The 19,785-nt window shown below is 44.9% G+C and overlaps 1 protein-coding gene across 1 annotated transcript in view; it reads left to right on the top strand.

Moving 5' to 3' along the window:
• The window catches only part of LOC110528967 (rho guanine nucleotide exchange factor 10-like protein), a 153,408-nt gene that overhangs the window by 29,175 nt on the left and 104,448 nt on the right, over nucleotides 1–19,785 (top strand). Inside the window, 1 exon segment of the mRNA XM_036983546.1 lies at nucleotides 3,256–3,356. Coding sequence (XP_036839441.1) covers nucleotides 3,256–3,356 — 101 coding nt within the window.

Here is a 19,785-nt window from a genome sequence, read left to right as displayed (position 1 = left end):
GCTCTCTGCCTCCTTTCTCTCTTTTCTCTCTTTTCTCTATTTTGTTCTCTCTTGTTTTCTCTCTATTCTCAATCTTGCACACACGTTGATATACAGTCTTGCTCTGTCTCTGTGAGAGTGGTGGAGGGAGAGTGGGTCCACAGCAGGGTCCCCCTTTACTGAGTCGGTCACCTCCTGTCATCCTGGGAGAGTTCCCAAGCAAGCAGCCCATCACAGCCCCCATTCCCTCCAGCCCTCCACGCAGAGCAGGGACCTCCCTTCCCTCCATCCCTCCACGCAGAGCAGGGACCTCCCATCCCTCCATCCCTCCACGCAGAGCAGGGACCTCCCTTCCCTCCATCCCTCCACGCAGAGCAGGGACCTCCCTTCCCTCCATCCCTCCACGCAGAGCAGGGACCTCCCTTTCCTCCATCCCTCCACGCAGAGCAGGGACCTCCCTTCCCTCCATCCCTCCATCCATGCATGGCACGTGCATCATTCACTCCCCTCGCAATGAGCAGCTAAGTTGTGACTTTCCCCGTCCAGCCAGGTCTGGTCTAGGCACACTGATGCTCCCACAGGACCTCTCAGTGTCTGTCCACTCTTTGTGCATTAATGTCACATGTGTGCCTCAGCAGTGACCAGCAGCCATACATCAGCCCGGGTCTGGGCTGTGGGCCGGGTCCTTGCCCCACTCTATTCCGCCATCATACCCGTGCCTACTTCCCCGTGCTGCCTGTGTACCAGCACATCTGCACTGCGCTTGTCAATCAGGCGGTGGGAGGACTCCAAGTCTGTTCTGATTAGCATTTTTGGAGCAGCGTGAGCGTCAAGTATTACCCTCCCTGGCAATCGGATGAAGTGACCAGTTTCATTCTCATCTTTCTCCCCCTCTCCCCCCCCTCTTGCTTCATCTCTCTCTTTCCTCAGCAAATTGCTTCTTCTGTATTTAAGCAGTGAAGGGTATGAATTACATCTCTGTGTGAAAGCCCCACTTTTTCAACATGTCAAATAATTTGGAGATCTTACTCATATCTTTCTGTCCTTGTCTTTTCTCACGCTCTCACTCAGTCTGAGCAGGCAGGTATGTCAGAAGCAGATTTGAGAGAGCGAGAGAGAGAGATACAAGTCACTGGGGATGTGTACTGCTGTTGTATCTTTTATCACTCAACCTGAAGCAAGTAGTATCTGTGTCCTTGTTTATTCATGTAGAACAGAGGAAAAACTAACATTTAAGACAAGTATTGCATAGAGACTGCAAGGATGAGTGTCAGCAGGAGGAGTTGGTGAATGTAAAACTGTGTGCCATTGTTGAGAGGTAACATGGTAGCGCAATCACAGCTGCTGATCTCAGAGTGCTGAGCCACTACTGGAGGCCTATGACCTTCAAAAGTTCCACACTGAGCTCCCCCTGTTCAAGGATCACATTATTCCCACATTCAGGTCCAGAACTGTCAGCTTCTACCCAGGGTGTAAGAGGCGTGTCGGGGGCCAAGAGGCGAGGAGCAGGGGGGCGGAGTGGGGATTCTGGCCTGTTAATCCAGCTCCCTGGCTCCTTCTTTGTGTGTTAGCAGTTCATGCTCCCTCTCATCCCTTCTCTTATCTGATCTGGGCGTCTCTACCTTCAGGGTCCAACGGCGCATGCCGTATCATCTGACCTTTACATCACTTCCACCATCCTGATTGAAACAGGGGGAGGTGAAATGTGCTGTTTGTTACGGCTCTGTGGTTACAGGACTCTTACTCCTTCAAATCAAATCAAAGTTTATTGATCGCATCCAAGGTTTAGCAGATGTTATAGCAGGTGCAGAGAAATGCTTATGTTCTGGTTCCTAACCATGCAGTAAAATGTAGTACACAAATTGTTATAATATTTTTGTTTAAATAAAAATCAAGAAACGTCGGAACAAATGTAATTAACTACCCAGATAGCACTGTAACAGTAATCCCAATGCAATCTATACGTACAGTATATACACTGGATGAATTTACACACAATTTACTAAGAAGGAAATGTACAGCAGTAGATATATTAGAGTGAGCTATGTCAAGAATCAAGTATATAAATGTGTGGTGTGTATAAACAGTGTAATTAAACTATTAGAATGAGCTATGTTGAGAATACACTATGTTCAGTGGTTTAATGTCTCTATAACATGGGACAACAGCGAGTGTGTGTGTGTGTGTATGTGATAGCTTGTGTGTGTGTGAGCAGTGTGCATCACCTGGTAGATGGCTAATGATGGCTGTTCAACAGTCTGATAGCTTGGCAATCGAAGCTGTTTTTTAGTCTCTTGGTCTTTGCACTGATGCACCTGTACTGTCTCTGTCTGTCAGACAGTAGCCAAGTGAACAGTCAGTGGCTTGGGTGACTGAGGTCCTTAATTTCTTCAGGTTGTAGAGGCGCTGTTCTTCACCAGGGTATAAGTTTGGTGAGACCATTTCAGGTCCTCAATGAAGGGCACGCTGAGAAACTTGAAGCTTTTGACCCTATACACTGCATCCCCGTCGATGAGGATGGGGGTATGCTCCCTCGTCTGTCTCCTGTAGTCTACAATCAGTTTCTTTGTTTTGTTGATGTTGAGGGAGAGGTCTCGACATCTCCTCCCTTTCCTTCTCCTCCTCGTCATCCTGTCCCCAGTAGTACCTCTACAGGAGAGGTTGCATTCTTATAGTACAGTAGAATATCTACAGTATGTCTTTATTAATCCAGAAGGGGGTTTTGTTTACAACATGTGTAAAATAGAAAGGCCTACATCATTGAATAGTCACATACGACTAAGCTTCCAAATAAAAAGCAGACCAGAATTTCACAATCACATAATGCAACCATATCACAATCCCATGGCATATCCAAACATACATCCATAAAACAGACCTGGTGTCCTGGTTTTGGGAACCTAAGGACCATAGACCTATATCATCTATGACACTGCACAGACCTAAAGAGAACTTTCATTTTTTGATTTTCAGTTTGAAAGTCTGAAATAGCACCTAGAACTTTTTCCTTGCTCTGTGTGGACTGTCACTGAGAAGGAACAGGCCTTTTGCAGAGCATTTGTATGTGGTATTTGTCTTTATTCATTGATTTGCTCTATGGAGCGCGATACCATTATTCCTACACTTATGGCACTTTTCCGGTGCAGTGAATGACCCATAAAACACAGATGGGCTTTTAGCTGCTGCTTTCTGTAAACAGTAGAACAATGGTCCTGATGAGGTCCCCACAGAGCATGAGTCAGTTGTTTTAACTTGTGTGTGTGCATTCCCCTCCAGGTCGGGACGTCCCGTCAGCTTCATGGTGGTTTTCAACACGCCCAGCCCCCTCAGCAAGATCTCCTGGGTCAACCGGCTGCACCTGGCCCAGATTGCGCAGCGTGAGTACTACATTACATCACCTTTCCTTACCCTTACTGAAACAAAACACCAGTTACATAATACAAGCTGCAAAATACACACAGTGAATTGATTTCTATGGTGTTGTTTAGGCTTTATAGAGTAGTAGTTATAACATTTCACTTACAAATCCTTGCAAAAGAGTAGTAATATATAGGATAAGGTGGTTAAGGCAGCTGTGCTCCTGCTAAGGCACTTTCTGGTTTGTTTTACAGTTTATTGGCTCAGCGATGGTCTGGTGTTATGTGTTACTGAATCACGTTAACCAAAGACGTCCCCCAGGGATAATGTGTTCTGTATAATGTGTGCTTGGCCTCAGAGGCTAGGCCATATTGAGCTGAGCATGAAGGTACAAACACAGTCTGAGGAGACTGCATCAGCACTGGTCCCTTTCCAGCAGGGAGCAGCACTGTGATTTTCTTTTCTACTGCCTCCCCCTCCAGTCTCCCCTTCCCCACCCCCCACTACCTATAGCCTGGCTCTATAACCGGAGTGAATCCACCCAGTGATGCTGGAGGCCATCCATTGGGAGGTTCATCAAAGCGTGCTCTGAGCAACTGACACGGGGCTAGCCAGCCAGGGCTACTACTGTACATGATATTAATCTGATTTGCCATGGTGAAACTAGCTCCCCCCATCACTCCCCCCACCACTTCCCCCTGACTCACCCAAACACACATGCACACATACATATACTACTCATGGTTTTGTGTCTATGGTATTGCTCTCTAAGCGTCCTGATAGCGTGTTACTTGGGTTGACACTGTATTTGGGCTGCTTAAATCCCAGAGGCAGCTGGCTTCACAGTAAGCTCCTGTACACAAATCTGTAAAGGTTTCAAAGGAAGTTACTGGAACCAGATTAAACACCACAACATGAAATGCATTTTACAGATGAGCAGCCAGAGATCCAATTGAACATCATCCTGTTGTGGTGGTGAGGAATACCCAGCCCCAGGGACAACTTGCAAAGGGATCGATAGGGCCAGGACTAAGTCTACTGTTATGTGTTATAGGCTAAAGTAGTCATGTCTGTTTGGCTATCTATCCACAGTGTTAGTTTCTGTAGACATCTGCATATCTCTCTGTCCTCAGAAATGCCAGTGAAAAGACCACTAGAGTGGATCTCTGCGTGGTGCTGCAGCTCTGTGTCTCACAGTGGGGCACGAGGTAGTGTGCTGAATACGTCAGTGCTGGAGTACGTCTGTAGGCTCTCCAGCAGAGCCCGTGGGGTGTTGTCTGACTGTCTGAAAGGCATCAAAAACATCAGACAGGGCGGATACTTTCAGATGAGTATACCACAGCACAGCAGCATCCACAACACAGCGGTGCTGATTAGGACAGGTGATCTATTAAAATTACTTAGCTCATAGATAGCTTCTATAGTAGCAATCATAGCTTATACAGATAACTTCAAAATTATTGTGACAGTGACACATGAAATGATACGATGACTATGAGGGTAAAATGCTGTCAGCTTTAATATAAGGGTACTTTCATCCATATTGGGTGAACCGTCTAAAAATTACAGCATTTTATGGACATAGTCCTCCCATTTTAGGGAACCAAAAGTATTGGGACAAATTCACTTGTGTATTAAAGTAGTAGAATCTAAGCACTTGGTCTCATATTACTAGCACACAATGACTACATTATGCTTGTCACTCTACAAACTTGCAAAAATGCATTTGCTGTTTGTTTTGGTTGTGTTTCAGATCATTTTGTACCCAATAGAAATACTGTAAATGGCTAAAAATGTATAGTGTCCTTTTGGAGTCTTATTTTGATTGTAAATAAGAATATAATATGTTTCTAAACACTGCTACATTAACATGGACGAAATGCAAAGCCAAATTACTCTCAAAATACATTTTAGAATCATTCTGAAAGCTTTAGTCTATGTAGTATATTCTCAACCCCATTACCGTACAAACAATATGGTTTTGTTAGACAAGCTAGGACAAGAGTGTGGAAATGTGGTTTGTTTGGTATTTTGATTTGAATTGTTTCCTCCCCTTACCCAACTTTTGCCAAGTGTTTGTATTATCCGGTTATTACTTGGGAAGCGAATGTTTTTGCAGAATAGATTGGTTGCACAACAACAAACCACCCCAATGCCAATCTCACGATGCTTCTCAAGCTCGAGTTATTGGAAATCTTTTAATGGTGATGAGCAAATAACGAAGTGGTTGTTGCGGTTTAAGTGGAAAGATCCCCAAAACACAGATAGCAGCTAGCCACTCAGTGAGAGGGACAAACATTTCCAAAAGCCTATTAAAAGTTCAATATTAGGAATGTTTTTAATATAAAACATTATGACCTGCCATAAAATATTCTCTCCATCACTTTACCTGCCTGTATGCACTCTATATCCACTTATTTTTCTGGCTTCCTTATTCCTTATACTCAGCATTGCAGTAGTTACGTATAGAATAGGTTTATTACTGTAGGACTATATATTTAGACCTAACATACACTACAAGTCCAAAAGTATGTGGTCACCTCTTCAAATTAGTGAATTTGGCTATTTCAGCCTCACCTGTTGCTGACAGGTGTATAACATCAAGCACACAGGGGCGGCAGGTAGCCTAATGGTTAGAGCGTTAGGCCAGGTTGCTAGATCGAATCCCTAAGCTGACAAGGTAAAAATCTGTCGTTCTGCTCCTGAACAAGGCAGTTTAACCCACTGTTCCTAGGCCGTCATTGTAAATAAGTATTTGTTCTTAACTGACTTGCCTAGTTAAGCAAAGGTAAAAAAAAATAATTAAAAACACAGCTATGCAATCTCCATATACAAAAATTGGCTGTAGAATGTCACGTACTGAAGAGCTCAGTGACTTTCAACGTGACACCATCATAGGATGCTACCTTTCCAACAAGTTCGTCAAATTTCTGCCCTGCTAGATCTGCCCTGTTCAACTGTAAGTGCTGTTATTGTGAAGTGGAATCGTCTAGGAGCACAACGGCTCAGCTTGAAGTGTTAGGCCACATAGGATCACAGAATTGGACCTGCGAGTGCTGAAGCTCGTAGCGTGTACAAATTGTCTGTCCTCGATTGCAACACCCACTACCGACTTCTAAACTGCCTCTGGAAACAACGTCAGCAATAGAACTGTTCCTCGGGAGCTTCATGAAATGGGTTTCCATGGCCGTGCAGCCGTACACCATGCACAATGCCAAACGTTGGCTGGAGTGGTGTAAAGCTCGGAGCCATTGGACTCTGGAGCAGTGGAAACGCGTTCTCTGGAGTGATGAATCACACTTCACCGTCTGGTAGTCCGATGGACAAATCTGGGTTTGGCGGATTCCAGGAGAACGCTACCTGCCCCAATTCATAGTGTGTACATTTTGGTGGAGGAGGAATAATTTTCTGGGGCTGTTTTTCATGGTTCGAGTTAGGCCCCTTAGTTACAGTGAACGGAAATCTTAAAGCAACAGCATACAATAACATTCTAAGCGATTCTGTGCTTCCAGAACAGTTTGGAGAAGGCCCTTTTCTCTTTGAGCATGACAATGCCCCTGTGCACAAACTGCGAGCCAGGCCTAATCACCCAACATCAGTGCCCGACCTCACTAATGCTTTTGTGGCTGAAAGGAAGAAAGCCCCACAACAATGTTCCAACGTCTAGGGGAAGCCTTCCCAGAAGAGTGGAGGCTGTTATTTCAGCAAAGGGGGGGTCAACTCCATATTAATGCCTATGATTTTGGAATGAGATGTTAGACGAGCAGGTGTCTACATACCTTTGGCCATGTTGTGTTCTTACACTTTATACAAAATATGACAATGTCAAAGTGAAAAGAAAATCATACAAATCTTTACAAATGACTAAAAATGATATAACTAAAATATAGCCGTTGCATAAGTATTCACCCCCTTTTGTTTAGGCAAGCCTAAATTAGTCCATGAGTAAAATGTGGCTTAACAAATCACATAATAAGTAACATGGACTCACTCTGTGTGAAATAATAGGGGTTGACATGATTGCCCTGTTTATACACAACATCTGTAAGGCCACACAGTCAAGTATTGAATTTCGAGCACATATTCAACTACAAAGACCAGGGAGCTCATCCATAGCCTCACACATCAGACATTTAATATTTATTTAAGCATGCCAATTTAATAATTATTCTGTGGATTATGTATTGAACCACCCAGACACATCAAAGACACAGTGTTCCTGAACTGAGATGCAGGACAGGAAGGAAACTGCTCAGGGATTTGACCATGAGGTGATTTTAAAACAGCTAGTTCAACGGTTAAAAACTGAGAATGAATCAACAACGTTGTAGTGTCTCCACAATAATGACCCAACTGACAGAGTGTGTAAGGGCGTTCGTCTGTAGGAGGAAGAGAAGCGGACCAAAGCGCAGCGTGGTGGTTATTCATGTTTTAATAAATCACTACACATGAACAAACTAACAAAAACAAGAAATGTGAAAACGCAAAACAGTCCTATCCTGTGACACCAAACACAGTGACAGGAACAATCACCCACAAACACACAGTGAAACCCAGGCTACCTAAGTATGATTCTCAATCAGAGACAACTAATGACACCTGCCTCTGATTGAGAACCATACTAGGCCGAAAACATAGAAATGCCCCAAAACATAGAAAAACAAACATAGACTGCCCACCCAACTCACGCCCTGACCATACTAAATAAATACAAAACAACAGAAATAGAGGTCAGAACGTGACAGTACCCCCCCCCCAAAGGTGCGGACTCCGGCCGCAAAACCTTGACCTATAGGGGAGGGTCTGGGTGGGCGTCTGTCCGCGGTGGCGGCTCTGGCGCGGGACGCGGACCCCACTTCACCATTGTCTTAGTCCGCCTTATTGTCCGCCTCCCTGGCTTACTCACCATGGCCACCCCTCTCAATGACCCCACTGGACAGAGGGGCTGCTCGGGACAGAGGGGCAGCTCGGGACAGAGGTGAAGCAGCTGCTCGGGACAGAGGGACAACTGCTCGGGACAGAGGGGCAGCTGCTCGGGACAGAGGGGCGATAGCAGCTCGGGACAGAGGGGCGATAGCAGCTCGGGACAGAGGGGCGATAGCAGCAGCTCGGGACAGAGGGGCAGCTGCTCGGGCGGCCCCTGGCTGACTGACGGCACTGGCGGCCCCTGGCTTACTGGCGGCCCCTGGCTGACTGGCGGCACTGGCGGCCCCTGGCTGACTGGCGGCACTGGCGGCCCCTGGCTGACTGGCGGCACTGGCGGCCCCTGGCTGACTGGCGGCACTGGCGGCCCCTGGCTTACTGGCGGCCCCTGGCTGACTGGCGGCACTGGCGGCCCCTGGCTGACTGGCGGCACCTGGCTGACGGGCGGCACTGGCGGCCCCTGGCTGACGGGCGGCACTGGCGGCCCCTGGCAGACGGGCGGCACTGGCGGCTCCTGGCAGACGGGCGGCACTGGCGGCTCCTGGCAGACGGGCGGCACTGGCGGCTCCTGGCAGACGGGCGGCACTGGCGGCTCCTGGCAGACGGGCGGCGCTGGCGGCGCTGGGCAGACGGGCGGCGCTGGCGGCGCTGGGCAGACGGGCGGCGCTGGCGGCGCTGGGCAGACGGACGGCGCTGGCGGCGCTGGGCAGACGGACGGCGCTGGCGGCGCTGGGCAGACGGACGGCGCTGGCCGCGCTGGGCAGACGGGCGGCGTCGGGCAGACGGGCGGCGTTGGCGGCGCTGGGCAGACGGGAGGCTCAGCTGGTGCTGGGCAGACGGGAAGCTCAGCTGGCGCTGGGCAGACGGGAAGCTCAGCTGGCGCTGGGCAGACGGGAAGCTCCGGCAACGCTGGAGAAGAGGAAGGCCCTGGTAGCGCCGGAGAGGCGGGAGACTCCGGCAGCGGCGCCGGACAGGCGGGAGGCTCCGGCAGAGGCGCCGGACAGGCGGGAGGCTCCGGCAGAGGCGCCGGACAGGCGGGAGGCTCCGGCAGAGGCGCCGGACAGGCGGGAGGCTCCGGCAGAGGCGCCGGACAGGCGGGAGGCTCCGGCAGAGGCGCCGGACAGGCGGGAGGCTCCGGCAGAGGCGCCGGACAGGCGGGAGACTCCGGCAGAGGCGCCGGACAGGAGGAAGCCCCTGTAAGGATGGGCCGGAGAGACAGCCTGGTACGGGGGGCTGCCACCGGAGGGCTGGTGCGTGGAGGTGGTGACGGATAGACCGGACCGTGAAGGCGTACTGGAGATCTTGAGAGCAGGGCTGGCACCAACCGCCCTGGCTGGATCCTCACCCTAGCCCGGCAGATGTGGGGAGCTGGGATGTAGCGCACCGGGCTAAGCACGCGTACTGGGGACACCGTGCGCACAACTGCATAACACGGTGCCTGACCAGCACCACGCCCGCCACAGTTAGCACTGCTAGGAGCACTGTAGTGCTGAGATGGCACAGGACGTGCAAGGCTAGGGAGATGCACAGGAGGCCTGGTGCGTGAGGCTGGCACAGTCTTCACCAGACCCCTCGCACGCACCTCAGGATGAGTATGGAGAGCTGACCCCGGTGCCATTAAATCCCTGACACGCTCCGTCGGGCGAATGTCGTGCCTCATGCACCAAACCAGCAAGTCCCTCATATCACTCTCCTCCAATTTCCCCATTAACTCCTTCACAGTCTCTGCTTCGCTCACCTCCAACACCAGCTCTGGTTCTGAGCTCCTCCTTGGCTCCTCACGATAAACGGGGGGAGTTGGCTCAGGTCTGACTCCTGACTCTGCCACACTCCCCCTGTGCCCCCCCCCCAAGAAATTTTTGGGGGTGACTCTCGGGCTTCCATCCGCTCTGCCGTGCTAGTTCCTCATAATGCCGCCTCTCTGCTTTTGCTGCCTCCAGCTCGGCCTTGGGGCGGCAATATTCTCCTGGCTCTGCCCAGGGTCCTTTCCCGTCTAGAATCTCCTCCCAAGTCCATCTCTCCAAGTAGTGCAGCCTCTCCCACTGCTGATTTTGCTGCTGCTGCTGTTGCTGCTGCCTCTGTTTACCACGCCGCTTGGTCCTTGGTTGGTGGGTGATTCTGTAAGGGCGTTCGTCTGTAGGAGGAAGAGAAGCAGACCAAAGCGCAGCGTGGTGGTTATTCATGTTTTAATAAATCACTACACATGAACAAACTAACAAAAACAAGAAATGTGAAACCGCAAAACAGTCCTATCCTGTGACACCAAACACAGTGACAGGAACAATCACCCACAAACACACAGTGAAACCCAGGCTACCTAAGTATGATTCTCAATCAGAGACAACTAATGACACCTGCCTCTGATTGAGAACCATACTAGGCCGAAAACATAGAAATGCCCCAAAACATAGAAAAACAAACATAGACTGCCCACCCAACTCACGCCCTGACCATACTAAATAAATACAAAACAACAGAAATAGAGGTCAGAACGTGACAGAGTGAAAAGAATAGGATAGGAATATACAGAATAAACATCTTCTAAAACATGCATCCTTTATGCAACAAGGCACTAAAGTAATACTGGGGAAAAAAGTAATGGCAAAGGAATACACCTTTTGGCCTAAATGCTAGGCCTTATGTTTGGAGAAAATCCAACACATCGCTGAGTAACTGAAATTGAAGCATGGTGTGGTGGCGGCATCGTGGTATGGGTATGCTTGACATCGACAAAGACTGACAAAGACTGATTAAAATAAACGGGATGGAGCTAAGCACATGCACAATCCTAGAGGAAAACCTGCTTCAGTTTTCTTTACACCAGACCTATAACGCAAAGCCAAATCTATACAGGAGTTGCTTACCAAGAAGACTGAGTGACAAAGATTTGACTTAAATCTGCTTGAAAATATATGGCAAGACTTGGAAATTGCTGTCTAGCCATCATCCCCAACACCTTGACAGAGTTTGAGAAATTTAGAAAATAATAATGGGCAAATATTGCATTACTCAGGTGTGCAAAGCTCTTAGACTTACCCAAGAAGACACAGCTGTAATCGCTGCAAAAGCTCTTTCTAACATGTATTGGCTCAAGGGGCGAATACTTATCTAATCAAGGTACTTTTTATTAGTGTTAATACAATTTAGGATAACAAAAATCCATTTTGACATTACAAAATATTTTGGGTAGATCGTTGACAACAAAAATGGACAATTAAATCTATTTTAATCCCACTTTTTAACAACATAAAATGTGAAGAAATCCAAGGGGCTACTTATGATGTAGCAATGTAGGTGAAAATCCATTGAGACATTTTTGAGGCTACAGTGTGAACAAAATGGATTTGCATCAACCCGGCCAGGATGTCAATTACATGTTAATTGCATTACACCCCCACTTTGCTTACCCATTTAACCAAATGTAATTACAATAAGGGAGTTGTTGATGTAATTTCACGGATGGCCTGCCGTCACTAGGCTCTCCTGTCATTTCATGGTCATTTCTATTTCAATCAGCAGTTGAACTCTACTCAGCTGTATCCTGTATGGACAGAGAGGGGTGCCTTGCTCCAAAATGTCTCCAAATGGCTGATGCCCCAAATAGCAAACACTCGAATGCATGATTTAGTGAGCTATTAAACATCACAAAGCTCATTTTGGAGCCAGACTCAGCCTTGTAGCTACCAGTGTTTATGTTATAACCCCCCATTTATACAACACACTTATATCCCTCAGGTATGCTTTCATGTACACTCCTCACTGTACCGCACAGAATACGCTTAGTGCCAATTTGCCAAATGCTATCCCCAAAGTGTACTTTCAAAACACATCAATCACATCTCATTGCTTACACTGAAGCTACAGGAACATAATTGTTTGCCTGACGTACAACTTGAAGCACATTAATAGCATGATTTGTCTTGTAGCGTAGCTCTTTGCCTTGGGCACATACATTATATATACAGTAGGAATGTCTGACAGATATGAAACGTTTGTTGATGTAGAGGTTTTTACTTTGGATGTGTCCAGCAGTAAGGCCTTACACCACAGACACAATATAGAACAGATGCCTCCAGTAAAAACAACTTTGAGAGCTTGGGCTGATAAGGTTCTATCTGCAAAAATATCATTCTGAGATATTGGCTTTAAAGTTCCAAACCCTTATTGGTTTGAATGGTGACAGCAATTTTTGTATTGTATTCTTTTGTACTTAATAACATGAATTGGGGTATTTAGAATACTACATAGGTAGAGAACATTGAACAGAACAAGGCTATGTCAATCATGACATATTGCCAATTATAACCGTAACAAGCTCTCGAATTGTGTCACCTTGGGACCACATGTCCACAATTGCCCAACAGTGGTGCTGCAGCACACTCAGAACTCAGGAAAGCTACGTGTTACGCAGTATCTCCTATTCCACTTCAATTGGGACTACTGTTTCTAAGAGGGTCATGCAATAGCATTGCCAGACACATAGCCTAATAATTATTAATAGGTTGATTTTGTGCAGAATAATTCATTACTATTTCAATGTATGGACTTCCAGCCTTTCCAGGCAAGGTTAGGACTGCTGATTTGACGGCCCACACAAGCAGATCAGACAAGTGAGAGGAGTTGAGGTGCCAGAGAAAGAGAGACGGAGGAGTGGATAGAGGCAAGAAGAGAGAGGTTGAAAGGGATGGGAGTGTGGAAAGGATGATTGAGACAAGCAATCAGTCCCACCACAGGGAGCAGAGGGCAGGCAGGGGGCTGTGGCCTGCGGTTACCTTGCTATCTCTAAGTGTGTCAGACTCTCCTCTTCCCCAGCAGCCGATTGATAGACAATGCCCGAGGAGTGGAGTGTGGCTTGTCTGTCGTGGCACACACTCTAAGACTCCCTCTTAAAGAGATTCTCCAGTAGTTATGTATACTTTTTAGCCAGTAGTTCTGAAAGTAGTGCTCACAACCCAAAAGTGTTCCCCAAAATGGTGTACTACTACTGCATGTCACATATGTGCAGATATGTGCACCACGTCATTGCTCTCTCTCTCACTCTGCTGTGTGTGCATCTCACTAGCTGTCACTCAAATAGCGAAGAACTGAACCTTATTGGATGGAACTCGAATTGCTAGGCTGGCCCAGGTGGGGGAAAATGGCGATGCACAGCTTCCAGTAAACAGTCGCTTCCAAACTAGGGATTTCGTGACTAATTGAGATTTTATAAAATTCTGCTCATAGATGATGCCTGTAAGAACTAAACTAGTTCCAATAAGAACTAAACTACTAGTCGTCAAAGTTCCAGAGCATGTCTTTAATCTACTGCTAACAAGTACTATGATGAAGCACCGGGGAGCAGAACACAGGAGATGGGCCGTGTGCTTCCTGTACCATGCTGTAGGTTCAAGTAGAAGAGATGTCCTTCAGATCCATGCCGTCAGTTCAAGTACTGTACAATTTAATGGAAAACTGTAATTTATACTGTAACTTAGGGTATCATCAACAGTAAAATACCCAAATGTTTTACTGCGGCATACTATAAATTATGGTGCATTGTGTGAACATTTTGTGGGCGGGAAATAATTACTGTATTTCGAATGGTACTGTATTTCCACCCCACAGAATACAGTACCGTACCATATCTTTGGAACGCCAAAAACCTTTTGACCACTAGTGCATTGGTTCCCAACCTTTTTTGAACTATGGCACCCCTTGATGGGATATACAATTCTGCAGCACATCTACAATTTCCCTATTATTGGTAATGACCTCCATCTCATCTGATCCATACTGCAAATCATATTTTTTCTGTGACAATTTTTTTAAGATAAAATATGGTTTATTTTTAAGAATTTTCATAGTTTTCACCATTTTTTACTCATGATGGTGTATTTGTGTGTACCTCTTTAAGAGAGTCCTGTGAATATGAAACAGAAAGAAAAACATGTAGCTCTGGTAAAATAGGAAAAAGGACCACTTTTGGGTTTAAAAAAATAAAATGTATTAAGATTTTTTGTTCCGATTTTTCAGGGGGTGCTGCAGCTTTTGCAGAGGCTGTGGTGTAGCTAAGCCACGAGTCATATATTACAAATTCTACCTCTCTGGCTAAGCCTAATCAGACTTGCCTATGATAATGGTTTTCATAGAAGAAGTAAAATTATTAAAATTACTTTGCTTGTGATGCGCGCCCCTCAAATCATACAAATGTAACAACAGCCTGAGCACACTGGACTTGAAACAACAACAACAATACACCATGTGCCCTTTCATGTATTATCTGACAGGCACTAGCGCTCACAAGTAAGCACACCGGTGAGAACCACTGCAATTGTGGGTGCATGATATTGTTGTTTCTAGTCATTAACATATTTTGAGGCATATTGAGGTTATATGGTTATACCTGTGAGTGAGAATGTTCCACCAATTTAACTCATGTTTGGTTATAATCCATCAATGTTTGGTTATAATCCATCAATTTAAAATGTATAGGGACAGATTGTAGTAGCAGCAAGTCTTAAACCTAAAATGGTTGAGCATTTTGCCATGTCCTTATGATCTCTTTTGCCCTGTTGTGTCCCCTTTACAGTGTAATATTGTGCCTCTGTGGTGTCATTCAATGTATCTCCTTCAGGGCTCACGTTATGTATTATGGTTGTTATGGCAACTGCAGGTTTATTTGCCTTGCTCAAGCAGCATCAATTTCTATATGTTTTTTGTTGTAATTATTCAGCATTGGATTAGAAAGATGGAAAGATACCTAGTGATGATGAGTCAAATACAAACAATAAAGCATTTGCCACATGCTCCACTGTATGCTGCTCAGCTTTAGAATTTCTGCACCCCGAAATGTATCTGTCAGACCGCAAAAATTTTCTCAACATCTCACTGTGCTCAAACAGTGGGAAATGTTTATGATGAGTAATACATTATCAGGGATTTAATTAACAAATCCCACTCTTGCATTGATCCCTAGGAAATATCAATTGCGCTGGTATATTTAATTAGTCTATAACTTTGTATCATAGGGTTGATAGACTGCTGCACATAGACTCGAAACACAAGCCTGATTTGAATAAAACATCACAACCGGAGTAACCAAACCCCTATGTGGAATGGCTTGAATGCACCTTTCCATGTTGACATCAATCACATCAATTTATTATTTAAATTGTACCCCCTTTTCGTGGTATCCAATTGTTAGTAGTTACTATCTTGTCTCATCGCTACAACTCCCGTACGGGCTCGGGAGAGACGAAGGTCGAAAGCCTCCGAAACACAACCCAACCAAGCCGCACTGCTTCTTAACAGAGCGCGCATCCAACCCGGAAGCCAGCCGCACCAATGTGTCGGAGGAAACACTGTGCACCTGGAGACCTGGTTAGCGTGCACTGCGACCGGCCCGCCACAGGAGTCGCTAGTGCGCGATGAGACAAGGATATCCCTACCTGCCAAACCCTCCCTAACCCGGACGACACTAGGCCAATTGTGCGTCGCCCCATGGACAGGTTCAGTACATATCAATGCATCCTATATCAGAATGTAGGCGCTGGCACTGACTTAAGGGTAGGAAGCATGATGTGTTACTCATCAAATTAACAATACAGTGTGGTCAAAGACTTATTAACTTAACTTAGTTGTAGTCACAATCTGGTTACCTATAACTACAAACAAAGTTATGTTTTGCATTAATTCTCAACGTCATATGGATACTACTCTGCGTTAACAAGCTCGAGCTGGCTAACGTAACCACTAGCCATACAGACCGAGTGTTGGCAGTGGTGCGCTACAATCCACCAATCACGAGGAGGTATGATGTAAACAACCAATCAGATTCCCCACACGTGGGAGCCACTTGATCCTGCTCTGCTTTTCCATTCCATGTAGCTCTGACTTCTCCTTGCACCACTGACAGGCTTGCCTCTGGCTCAAAAGGAAAGTTGAAAATAATTCCTGCCTGCTCTAATTGTTTAGCTAGTACTTCGTATGTTCTTTATTTGTTTTTCACCCGCAAATTTGTTTGGTCAACTTTGTATTATTGTCTCTGTAGTCTATCTACTTTGGATTTAGCTCACTATATGTCAATTGGATTAGCTAACTCTCCCTGCTGCCTTTTTGTGTGTGTTTCTGTGGGTTCCTGCCTTTGCTAGACTAGTTGGTGTTGATTTCTGTCATATTACTTAGCTATGTCTCCCATGCTGGTTGGATAACTCACTAGCTGGCTGGATGACTGGCTTGCTGGCTAAGATAAATGCATATACCGGAAACATTATTTGATAACTGGTTGGATGTATTTCCAAAATAACCATTATTGATTTTCCAAAACCTTGGCTTACTTTAATGTAGCTGTAAGCTAGGTGTTGATAGCAACTGGCTGACTCATGCAGTGTTAACGTAACGTTAGCAGGCTAGTAGGGTTAACGTTAGTTGCCTAGTTGGCTAGCAACCTTGCAAGCTGATTTGTAACAATACATTTATAAAGTATTTGCTTGTAAATTGGCAGAAAATCTTATTGAAATCAGCAGTCATGCAAATTATTTGGTTTCATTTCAAGTTATACATTTGAAGTTATTTCTCTTGGCTTTTACATTATAGGGAAAAGGCTGACTTGCCGGTTCCTCCACATTATATCACACACTGGGAAAAACATTTTCCGACATGACTTCGGCATTCTTCTGAATTTTGATCGGTTTGATGTATTAACTAAAAAAAATATAAAAGTGAGGTATAACTTTTCATTGGGAATTTTAATGTGTATACTAATTCAAATCCATATGTTACACGTGGTTATGTTTATGTCACCTACCCTTTAACCCTTAACACTCATGGAAAGGGGTAAATTGAAATGTTTCTTATAAAAGCAGATGCATATCCATGGTAGCAATTGAAAGGGAGATTATGGGGAAATGATTAGACTAAAAGAAAGGACAAAACTGTTCACCTGACACAAGACTGAATCCAAACATTACACTGTTGGTTTTATGTGCATTTTACATTTAATGCCACATTTCTTGATAACAAAATCTGGAAATACTCTGGATACATTCAGTAACATGCTAAGCATATTGATGGAAAATGTGGAGTAGGTGACCAAACAATTACAAGGGTTTGAGTGAGAGGGCTAACTAGTGTCTCCAAGTGGCCTCTCCACCTCTCCAATGTCTGCACAGCTTTTGCAATGCAATTCAAGGAAACCGATCATCATTTTGTTGTGCATTTGTTGCACTCAGGTGCATGTGCAACAGCAAATTTTCTTCACAGAGACAAACATAGGCTCATTCTGTTCATAACAACCCGGGGTATGACGCCATGTCATCTTGTAACTGTACATCAAACATAATGATCATAAACATTCAAACTGTACATGACATGGGTTTTATGATGACATCAAAGCGGTATTTATTTTAATCCTCAACATCTCATCTTTCAAAATACATAGTCCTCTTAATTTACGGCATTTCCCTCACAAAACATTTAGGGGCAACTTCCTCTGCTCCATCGATTGCTACATACAGTACCAGTCAAAAGTTTGGACACACCTACTCATTCCAAGGTTTTTATTGATTTTTACTATATTCTACATTGTATTCTACAAGACATCAAAACTGTGAAATAACACATATGGAATCATGTAGTAACCAAAAAAGTGTTAAGCAAATCAAAATAGCTTTTAGATTCTTCAAAATAACCACCCTTTGCCTTGATGGCAACTTTGCACACTCTTGGCATTCTCTCAACCAGCTTTATGAGGAATGCTTTTCCAATGCTTTTCCAAAAGTCTTCAAGGAGTTCCCACATATGCGGAGCATGTTGGCTGCTTTTCCTTCACACTGCGGTCCAACTCATTCCAAACCACCTCAATTGGGTTGAGGTTGGGTGATTGTGGAGGCCAGGTCATCTGATGCAGCACTCCATCACTCTCCTTCTTGGTCAAATAGCCCTTACACAGCCTAGGGGTTTGTTGGGCCATTGTCCCGTTGAAAAAACAATGATAGACCCACTAAGCGCAAACCGGATGGGATGGCGTATCGCTTCACCACCCGATGTCACAAGAAGGCCATAAAGATCATCAAGGACAACAACCACCCGAGCCACTGCCTGTTCACCCCGCTATCATCCAGAAGGCGAGGTAAGTACAGGTGCATCAAAGCAGGGACCGAGAGACTGAAAAACAGCTTCTATCTCAAGGCCATCAGACTGTTAAACAGCCACCACTAACATTGAGTGGCTACTGTCAACACACTGACTCAACTCCAGCCACTTTAATAATGGGAATTGATGGAAATTGATGGAAAATATATCACTAGCCACTTTAAACAATGCTACTTAATATAATGTTTACATACCCTACATTACTCATCTCATATGTATATGTATATACTGTACACTATATCATCTACTGCATCCTTATGTAATACATGTATCACTAGCCACTTTATACTGTGCCACTTTGTTTACATACCCTACATTACTCATCTCATATGTATATACTGTACTCAATAACATCTACAGCATCTTGCCTATGCTGTTCTGTACCATCACTCATTCATATATCTTTATGTACATATTCTTTATCCCTTTACACTTGTGTGTATAAGGTAGTAGTTTTGGAATTGTTAGGTTAGATTACTCTTGGTTATTACTGCATTGTCGGAACTAGAAGCACAAGCATTTCGCTACACTCGCATTAACATCTGCTAACCATGTGTATGTGACAAATACATTTGATTTGATTTCCTGGTGTTTCTTGGCCCAAGCAAGTCTCTTCTTCTTAATGGTGTCCTTTAGTAGTGGTTTATTTGCAGCAATTCAACCATGAAGGCCTGATTCACGCAGTCTCCTCTGAACAGTTGATGTTGAGATGTGTCTGTTACTTGAACTCTGTGAAGCATTTATTTGGGCTGCAATTTCTAATGAACTTATCCTCTGCAGCAAAATTTACTTTTACCAAATAGGGCTATCTTCGGTATACCTTGTGTCAACTGATTGGCTCAAATGCATTAAAAAGGAATTCCACAAATTAACTTTTAGGAAGCCACACATGTTAATTGAAATGAATTCCAGGTGACTACATCATGAAACTGGTTGAGAGAATGCAAGAGTGTGCAAAGCTGTTATCAAGGCAAAGCAAAGGGTGGCTACTTTGAAGAATCTCAAATATAAAATATACTATGATTTGCTTAACACTTTTTTGGTTACTACATGATTCCATATGTGTTATTTAATAGTTTTGATGTCTTGACTATTATTCTATAATTAATAAAATAGTAAAAATTAAAAAGAAAAACCCTTGAATGAGTAGGTGTGTCTAAACTTTTGACTGGTACTGAACATTCAGTCTGAATCTGCCATCCTACAAGTTGTTGTGTGACTTCAAAATGAGGGGCGTTGTAAAAAGAAAATTAATCAGTGATTGGATTGCATCTAACAAATCTAACCTATCAAAGTTGATAACGTCATCATGTAGGCTGGCTCTGGCCGAACCCATCAGTTTCTGGGACCAAGAATGTGTTTACTTTCTAGAAATCGTAGGTGAGAGGCATATCC

Source organism: Oncorhynchus mykiss, chromosome 7 (genome assembly GCF_013265735.2).
Source record: "Oncorhynchus mykiss isolate Arlee chromosome 7, USDA_OmykA_1.1, whole genome shotgun sequence".
NCBI lineage: Eukaryota > Metazoa > Chordata > Actinopteri > Salmoniformes > Salmonidae > Oncorhynchus > Oncorhynchus mykiss.
The sequence above is the reverse complement of the archived record's forward strand: the minus strand, read 5'-3'. Positions and strand labels throughout refer to the sequence as shown.